The sequence below is a fragment of the Eurosta solidaginis genome, chromosome 3 (genome assembly GCF_040869045.1).
Source record: "Eurosta solidaginis isolate ZX-2024a chromosome 3, ASM4086904v1, whole genome shotgun sequence".
NCBI classification, from domain to species: Eukaryota; Metazoa; Arthropoda; class Insecta; order Diptera; family Tephritidae; genus Eurosta; species Eurosta solidaginis.
In genome coordinates this window covers 169,251,819-169,262,114 of record NC_090321.1, presented here as the reverse complement: position 1 = coordinate 169,262,114, position 10,296 = coordinate 169,251,819, and the positions used below count along the sequence as shown (strand labels likewise).

The window sequence follows — 10,296 nt, the reverse complement described above, 5'->3', positions numbered from 1 at the left end:
CTAAGCCCATGATTCAATATAAAAAAATATTTATCAAATCTATTCATAACACTGCAAAATTAAGTCTGAGATTGAAATCTCAAAAAGGCTTTTGTTAAAACTCCTAAAATTGGGTAACATTTTTTCTGGAGGTGTATTTACCTACCTTAGTAATAAATGCGAAATATGAGAAAAAGAAAAATTCAAATGCAATCATCAAAATTTCAGCGCAAAAATTTATGAAAGAAATGTTCGGCCGATGTTTCAAATTTTCAGCCGATGCCGATTGCTCTATTCAGCCGAATCTGACCGGAACCGAAGATTACATCAGATCGTTTATCTGCTAATCAATTATATCTCAGTGATATTTGGGAACTGCGGTCATATTCGGATCCGCGGATTAAAGAATTCCAAATTCGCAGCAGTCCTAAATTCAAAGCTCATATGCCTATAAATTAGGCTGGATTGAATCAAAACGGCTAGTCTCATACGACCATCGCGGGTGAATGGAAATTAAAATTTCAATTACTTTTCTCAGTGAAATCCTTTGAAAAATACAATTGCTATTTTGTGAAAGTAAACAAAAGAAAAAATGACTGAAAACGTAATTCGATTAACAAAAGAAGAACTCAAGTCTTTAATTGAAGCCGCTGTCTCTGGTGACAGCAAAGCCACACCAACGACTGTCCAAGCAAAGGGCAGCTTTACCAATTGCACCAGCCGTTTCCGCGGGAAACGCGACCATGAGAGCGTTGAAGAGTTTATTACATCCATTGTCACCTATAAGGAAATTGCGGCTATCAGCGATGAGGATGCCCTAAAAGGGCTTTCCCTACTGCTCGTGGATAACGCTTCGACCTGGTGGCAAGGAGTGCGCAAAGAAGCACAAACATGGGACGCCGCCATCTCAATGATACGCGAGAATTTCGCACCAAAGAAACCTGCATATCAAATTTACTTGGAACTCTTTGGACGAAAACAGGACGAACACAGCGCCATAGACACTTTTATTTGCCAAAAACGTGCGCTACTCGCCCAACTGCCAGAAGGACGTCACGATGTGGAGACCGAATTAGACTTAATTTTTGGTCTTTTGCATATAAAATATCGAAAACATATACAGCGGCAAGATGTGCAAACATTCCGCGAGTTACTTGAGAAGGGCCGGATCATAGAATACAACAACTTGGAATTTGAGGCTTCACAATCAGCGCAGGCTCGTGACACTAAACGCCTAAAACGTTGCTCGTTTTGTAATTTCCGAGGACACACATACGACGAATGCCGGAAGCGCAAAAGCGAAATTGAACGAAATAAAGAAGAAGGTAAAAGTAAAGACAAGTCAGAATAAAACAAACTTTGCGTACCATCATCAACATTAGAACGCAGCAGCGACAGCCGAAGGAACTCAATCAGTACCGCCGCATCTTTTTATAATTTGTGATAAAATAATTAACGATAAGTTCATATTGTAAACTAATATCTATTCTGCATTACATAACACAATCAAACGTAGTGTTCGAAGTGCGCTATATGACTCTTAAATCCAGTTGCAAAGTCTGCTTGCGAATCGAAGTAATCATCGCTCTTAAGTGGAGCTCTGATTACTTTAACTGCGAATGGGCATGACTTTGAAGGGAAGAGAAAGTTCATATTGCCATTTCGAACTCGCCAAACATTCCATTCAACCGCAAACACAAACACACGCTGTGCCGAGCACGGCTATAACACACGCTTCTGTAAAACAGGAGCGCGCTCAGTTATACAAGTCAGTAAAGGCTGCATTTTGGATCTACCTCGCTAAGTATTTTGTGAAATTTTAGCATCGACCCCAATTACCAAAATATTATCAAGTGTTTCGTGTATTTATTCTAATTGGCAACGTAGAGGCTTGTTAAGAAGTTGAGATCTTTGTAATGATCACAGCAGCTTGACACGAACATACGTTAGAACCAAAAGCCAAAACTCCACAACAGACTGTGCAGGCGTTTAAGGTGTTGCAATATTGCAGCTCTCTTATCAGCTACTTTTTTGGATAAATTAGCTGACAAAAGAACTAAAATTCATAAATGCCTGAAACGGCGGGACGGTCTGGTATAGCGTCGGGCTTTAAATACATTGAACATAAATTATTTGTTTTTTGAGATCGAGGCATAAAAAATGTTTAACGAAATACTCAGGACAGAGGTGAATTCTATAGCTGAACTTAAGACTGACTCAAATTCAGCTACCTTGAGCGCACACGCTGAAACCTCTTAAGTCAAACATTTCGCATTTCACAAAGTCCAATATGCGCATTAGCATTTTCTGAGCTGCTAACCTTTGAATGACTTGCATTTTGGCGTTTGCATTTGACGGGCTCAGAGCGAAAACGACGAGCAAATTAAGCAGTGACCTAGTCCATATGCTTGGTACGCTTATCGTGTTTGTTCTGAGCACGTCATTTCAAGGTAGCAAAATTTTGCGTTACATAACGAAATGTTGTACGATATTTTACACTCAAATCACCATGTACTCATATGATGGATACATCATTGCCACTTGTGTTGACACACGACCTCCCGTGGCGTTAAGTGTTTCCTTGGAGATGCAAAACTGCACGCGAGTGTCATCTATTAACACCAATGGCAATGATTTATCCTCATATGTCTACTGGTTGAAAAGTGTAGAGCATAAGTGCAACAATTCAGTATGTAGCACAACACCAACAACATTAGACACTATATATAAAGTTCGTCTAAGTCTAGAAAAAACGTACAACGATGGCTAAACTCACGCCATTCGTACAGTTGGTACGCTAAACTGACGCACTGCGACTTATCGCCGTGACAGAATTTTGGCACACCAACACCTTCACTTACATTTTCCTTGGTCTATGACGCGTCACGACATTCGCCTCCGGAAATGCCTTGACAGTCCTAGACCCCCCGTTTCATTTAGCTTCCCATGTACTATTCCCGCATTATTTGATAGCGCCTCCTACTACCCCAAATGTAGGTTGAGAGCTATCAGCAGCGTCGATCATTTATCGTTCACCGAATGCGCCATTTACATTTTTCTGGAGGTGCTGGTCCATAGTTCGGTTTCGCTTGATCGACGCTTAAATCGTCACATTTGTGTATGTAATACATACATTTTTTGGCATCAAGTAATGCGGGAATTCGCATGGGGGGCTATTGAACGGAAAACACTAACTAATCTATCCAATTATCTCAAAACCCAAACAAAAACGCTTAAAACAATTAAACCAAGAAACCCAAAACAAAACTTGTTGGCCTTTTTTTTAGAAAAGATAAGAATGTAACACGTAAGTTTCAGGAAATGTGGTTTTTAAATTGGCCTTCGTAGGATGTTGGCGAACTTAAATATCTTTTTGTTTTCTCCCGGATTATCTCATAAAAGGTGCTGTTTCGCCTTTCTTGTGACGAGCAATCAGGTAGTGAGCTCCCAGTGACTAAGAGAAAAGAAATATGAAAGTATAATAAAATGGACCACTTTGAATGAGAAGTCGTTTCCGACTTTATATATAATAAAAAATAATATTTTGAAACATTTTAATTTGAATCCTTTTGGAACACAATGAATCAGCAAGTTTATGGATGCTACAAGCTTCTCCACCAATGTACAAGCAATCATGAGATTGATCAGCGACAGTACCGAAGCGGTGCTGGAATAGCGGCTAGGAAAGTACCAAACCCAAAAGAAATGCGGATAGGAAACCAGACCTTTCCATCGCAAAATAAGTAAATAAATAATCGAAATGTTGAATCAAAGGGACGGATTGCAGATAATGTCTCTCCAACCGTCCACATAACAACATCAGCGCAAACGCCACAAAAAATCATGCGATTAATCCCTAAAGAGATTGGTCTCCGATTGATCTCTTTTGTCTACATTTGGTCATAATTTATTGCTTCTATAGTCTTTTTCGAGTACAGTACAGGATTATTCAGTTTGAAATGGTTTTAATTATTATTTTGTTTTAAAATGGGTTACATCGGTGAGTATCATTCTATTACCATCGGGGTTAAAAATGCGACTGTTCCCTATTTGAGTCCTTATTGTACCGAAAGGCACTAGTCTTCAAATGCTCCCATATAGGTACAAAGGGGATTGATCCTATCGATCCCTTTCAGGTATAAATGGATACAATTAATATCTTCATAGGACATGCTCACACAAAAGGGAACAGTTCAACTCATATAAAGAGATCAAAACTGGCATTGGAAGCATCTCTTTTGCGACTCATCCCGGATTCATCCTAGTCTGATCGCATTTTTTGCAGGGCAATTAACTACACACACAGATAAAGAGTCCACGCTGAGACGCGAATCGGAGACATTGCCTCTCCAATGATACGACTTCTAAAAAGTACCGAAATTAAAAAATATAAAAAATTCGTAGAACAATAATAACGAAAAAAAAATATTTAATAAAAAGAGGATAAAAAAATTTTAAGTACTACCTTTATATAAATGGACCAAAAGATAGAAGGCAATTTTTCCTTTCCGAAAACAACACCTTATGCGGGGTGCAGACATGTTAAGAGATTTTTAAAATTTGTTGAAATTTAAAATGATTGCTATCTATCGATCCCCCCTCTCGACGGGCCTGTTTGTAATAGCCCCCTTAGGAGGGCAGACTTTCAGAGTTTTCAAGAACATTTCGGTACAGAAATGCATGTTATACGAAAGTACGCTCCCACAAGGTGACTTTCTGGACAAGCAGTCATAGATAGAATTCTTCAGCAATGGGATGCCCTCAAGTATTATTTCAATCTTTACGTATTTGAAAATAAAAGCAGTAGTCAAAATATTAATCTTATATCTGAAATTTTTCAAAGTCCTATTTATAAAGTATATTTTACATTTATTTCTTATATTTTAAATGAAATAAATAATGTGAAAATAGAAATGCAGTCTGAAGATATTCGCATACATTAACTTATTACCAAATTAAAAATTTTATAAAAAAATCTTATTTAAACTCCAGTCTTATTTGGATGTTAAATATTGATTCAGACAAAAATCACTTAACCCCAGATGAAGTTTACTGGCGGTGTTAATGTGGATATTATTCTATCAAACAACCTTTTCGAAAAAGATGACGTACACATATTTAAAAGCTGTGCTAAACAATTTTATATACAATTTTGTAGAACTTTATTAAAGAAAGTAAATTTGAATGATAAAACTTTGTTGTGGGCAACAAAGCTTTCAGCAGAAAGTATTTTAAGCGGTGAAACAAATAGTATTGTGCCTTTAGTTATGGGCTTGTTTCCGAAATCTGCATTTGCTAAAATAGAGATAATTAATTCTGAATTTAGAGCTTTGGCAGAGCATGAGAGCCTTAAAAAATTCAAGAATTAAATATATGCAGTTTTTGAGAAGAATTAAGGTCAGTTAAAAATAACATAAATGCGTAAACGTTTTCCAATATTTAATGAATATTTCAAGGCATATTGTCGTTTCCACATTCATCCACAAACGTAGAAAGTATATTTTCTATACAAAATTTGATTAAAACTGAGTGTAGAAATATACTTAAAATAAACACAGTTTCGGATTTAATAAAAACTAAAGAGTTGATGAAATAAACTAACAGTAGTTGTCATAATATAGATACGAAAAAAACTTTTTGTCAACTGAGGTATTTAAAGAACTCAAAGAAGAAAACTGTTAATGTAGTGATTGAAACATGAGTTAGTATAGATGTAAGCGACAATTTATCAACTTTTATACCTGAATCTAAATCTTTTGTACCTAAAATGTTTTTATGAAATGTTTTTGCATTGAATGCAGCTGCTATTTTTTTAAAATATTGTAACGAATGTTAGCAGCACTGAGCAATGCTATCGTCTCTAAGCCGATGCTAAGCAGTGACGTGAATGCACATCAATAATTCAATCATTATGTATCTACATAAACGAAACAATAACTGCGTCTACATATATGTACCATGTACGTATACGAGCAGCGGAGAGTTAATGCACAAACACATGCATATATCTTATCTGAGTTGTCACAAGAGAGAGCAATAATTTGTGCACGTAGTTGTGGCTGGCGATTTTGTAGCCGAAACAACTAGTAAGTTCTGGAAATCGAAGAGCCTAGAAGTATGCAGCGTAAACTATAAAAGCGGGGCAAGCGAGTAAGAAGGAATTCAGTTTGAGTTGAGCAATCAATCAGTTATTGATTAAGCACGCGATCTGGCGCCCAATAGTAGAGTTCAAAATTGAATTATCAATCAGTTTGGTTATTAAGCCAGCGAGTAGCAAAGTATAAGTGTTATTGTGAAGTACCGTAATAAAGGCCATTTTTCAATTATTCAATATTGGAGTTATTTATTCAACAGTTTAGCGATACGAACTTAGCAGAGGGTTGCAAATAAGAGGATTTGCAAGTAAATTCGTTACAATTGGTGTCAGAAGAGGAATTTTTGAATAAATTCCAGAGGACAACAAGGACATGGCAAAATTCAGTGAATTGAAGATCCAGCAACTGGAGAAGGAGTTGGACAGCCGTGGATTGAATACAACCGGCAATAAACTCGAACTTCAGGCACGAATACGAGAGGCAATGGAATTAGAGGGAACTAACGTGGAAGAGTATGTCTTTCACCTTGATGGCGAGGAGACAACAAAAATTGAAGAGAAAAACGAAACATCGCAGACAGTTACCAGCACAGACTTGAACATGATATTGGCTGCAATATCTGCACAAACATCGACAGTAGCATCAATGTCGTCGCAATTGGCATCCCAACTGGAAGCGCAGGAGACACGAATAACATCGAAGATTGAAGCACAGGAAACACAAATTTCTTCACAACTTGAAGAACAGAAGACGTATATAGTATCCCAACTGGAATCGCAGGAAACCCGTATAACATCACAATTGGAAGAACAGAAGACATATTTGGCATCTCAACTGGAAGCGCAAGAGGCACGTATATCTGAAATGTCGGCACAAATTTCGGAACAGGTATCATCGCAGCTCTTTGTGAAACTGGAAGAGCAGGATGCAAAAATTTTACAACTCGAGGACAAAATTGATGCCGAAATAGAAGCGTTAAAAGGTCGTATGGAGCAGTTACAACTAAACCGCCCAGCTGTTTCAGCGAGTAATCCAAAGGTAAAGACACCATCCTTTGACGGTTCTGTTCCTTTTCAGGTCTTTAAGCTACAGTTTGAGAAGACCGCAGCAGTGAACCAATGGAATGCGGAAGATAAAGTTGCTGCACTGTTCGTGGCATTGAAAGGGCCTGCAGCGGAAATTTTACAGACGATTCCAGACTACGAACGGAACAGTTATGAAACATTGATGGCTGCTGTAGAACGACGTTATGGAAGCGAGCATAGGAAACAGATATTCCAAATTGAGTTGCAAAACCGCTACCAAAAAGCAAATGAGGCATTGCAGGAGTTTGCTTCAGATATTGAAAGGTTGGCTCATCTTGCAAATGCGGACGCACCCGTGGAATACACTGAAAGGGTAAAAATCCAGAGCTTCATAAATGGCATACGAGATGTGGAAACGAAGCGGGCTACATATGCGAATCCAAAACTAACGTTTGCTGAAACGGTATCGCATGCACTGACTCAGGAAACAGCCTCACTTTTGAGTAAGCCAGCGTACAAAGCTCGCCGTGTGGAAGTAGAAAGGCCAGAGTGGGTAGACGCAATATTGGAGGCGCTGAAAGGATGGCAAAAGCGGAGTGAAAAAGTTATCAAGTGCTTCAAATGCGGGAAGTCCGGTCACATTGCACGTCATTGCAATCTTGGTCCTAATAGTTCCAACAATGTGAGTGGCCGTAAACGCAAAGCTGGAGGAGATGAGCAAGAGCGAGTAAGAGGTAGAGAGCTAGATCCAGCTATTGAATGCCCTGTGATATCTGTGTCGCAAATTGGCAGAAAATCGAGCAGTCTTACCGTCGGAGGGAATGTGGATGGCAAAGAACGAGTACTGACTGTAGATACGGGCGCATCTCATTCCTTGATCCGATCTGACTTGGTCAACAGGAGAGTAAAACCGTTACCTGGAGCAAAGTTGCGTACGGTCACTGGCGAGTATAACCAAGTTCAGGGAGAAGTGATATGGAAGGTTATGGTTCTACACAAATTTGTTGTGGCGGAGATTGTTGATGAAGTCATATTGGGAGTGGACTTCTTGGTTGACCATCACATCAAGATCGATATGCAGAGAAGGGTGATGCATTATAAGAACCAGGATGTGCCAATTAACTTCAGTTTGGAAAAAGGGTTCAGCAGTAATCGGGTACTGGTGGAGAAGACTCGACGAAGGCCACGAAATTCAATGGTAAAGGTTGATGGAACAAATGGGCCAAACAAATCAAAACCGAAGGTACCTGTGAGAGAAACGCTGGCATTGAAAAGCCCTAACGGACGTACTAAAACGAAGAAAGAATGCAAGGGTGGTTTCAAGCCAAGGCACACTGCTGTTGTGAAGCGTCGGAACGATACTGATTATTCAAAGCAAATCCGTCCAGCGCAAGCTCTGCGAAGTAGTTCTTCATTGGCCGAGCAACAGAGTGCGAGGGAACGATCCAGGATAATGAGTAGTAAGATGAAACACAGGTACGACATGGAAAATAATTCGGAAGGTTTCCGGGAGGGAGATTTGGTACTGCTATACAACCCTCACCGGCGGAAAGGTGTTCCATCCAAATATCGGTGCAGTTGGGAAGGCCCGTACAGAGTTGTGAAGACGATCAGTGATGTCATCTGCCGCATACAAGCAATTGGGAAATCACGAAATAGAAGAGTGGTACATTTGGCGATGCTAGCAGCGTTTAGATCGAGAGATTTGTCTGATCGGGACGATCAGACTTAGGTGGAGGGCAGTGTAACGAATGTTAGCAGCACTGAGCGATGCTATCGTCTCTAAGCCGATGCTAAGCAGTGACGTGAATGCACATCAATAATTCAATCATTATGTATCTACATAAACGAAACAATAACTGCGTCTACATATATGTACCATGTACGTATACGAGCAGCGGAGAGTCAATGCACAAACACATGCATATATCTTATCTGAGTTGTCACAAGAGAGAGCAATAATTTGTGCACGTAGTTGTGGCTGGCGATTTTGTAGCCGAAACAACTAGTAAGTTCTGGAAATCGAAGAGCCTAGAAGTATGCGGCGTAAACTATAAAAGCGGGGCAAGCGAGTAAGAAGGAATTCAGTTTGAGTTGAGCAATCAATCAGTTATTGATTAAGCACGCGATCTGGCGGCCAATAGTAGAGTTCAAAATTGAATTATCAATCAGTTTGGTTATTAAGCCAGCGAGTAGCAAAGTATAAGTGTTATTGTGAAGTACCGTAATAAAGGCCATTTTTCAATTATTCAATATTTGAGTTATTTATTCAACAGTTTAGCGATACGAACTTAGCAGAGGGTTGCAAATAAGAGGATTTGCAAGTAAATTCGTTACAATATTAATTTTATGTTCTTTACTGGTACTCAATAAAGAAATGTTCTTATATATGTACATAATTGTACGCTTCAATCGATAAACTTCTTTTATTATATTTACTGGAAAAGTATTTATACATCAATCATATTTCCCTGATATACTACCTTAACTTTGTGTTAGAAAGTTTCCTGACTAAAAACAGTTTTTGAATAAAGAAGCAGAATAAAGCTCTAGTTTGGTTCGAATTCACATTCGAAGACTTTTGGTACATTTTTGGATGATTTGGTAAATTTTTTTTCCTCGTTTGGTACAAAATTAAAAAGTCCGTTTATTATCCCTGCTCAGGAGGCTAGCCATGAAGGTATGGCCTAATCTTCTAAATAGTTCGACTTGTCTGTTACGTAGCTCACATTTTTTATCAAATATTGCACTTTCACCGAGTTTTAAACTATATTTCAGGTTTCAAGTGCCTAGATATCCAGGAAGTTAGTTAAAAATCGATTGCAATATTTTGAATTTAAAATTAGTTTTCTCAATATCTCGATCTATGCGCCAACTAGCGGATTTTTTTTGATAAAATATTGCATTGTCACCGAGTTCTGACCCACGGCCTAAGCTTCAAGTCTCTAGCTCACCGGCAAGTTGCTCAAAAATTGATCGCAAGATTCCCCTCGTTTTTCAGGGATTTGTAGTTATCTCAATTAGCACGCTACCTAGCGGAACTTTGTTTTCTATAAATTGTATTGTCACCGGGTCTCGAACTATGTGCTAAGCTACAAGTCTCTAAGTAACCGGGAAGTTACTTAAAACGAACAGAAAGATTCCCAAATTAAAATTAATTTTCTTAATATCTCGATCCATGCGGCACCTAGCGGAAT

The 10,296-nt window shown here is 38.7% G+C and overlaps 1 protein-coding gene across 1 annotated transcript; it reads left to right on the top strand.

The window, feature by feature from the left end:
- Window positions 1-480: 480 nt before the first annotated feature.
- Window positions 481-3,239, top strand: LOC137246776 (activity-regulated cytoskeleton associated protein 1-like). Its single transcript, XM_067777785.1, has one exon. It carries the CDS (start codon window positions 572-574, stop codon window positions 1,328-1,330), a length of 759 nt encoding a protein of 252 aa, XP_067633886.1. The 5' UTR covers window positions 481-571; the 3' UTR covers window positions 1,331-3,239.
- The last annotated feature ends 7,057 nt before the right edge of the window (window positions 3,240-10,296 follow it).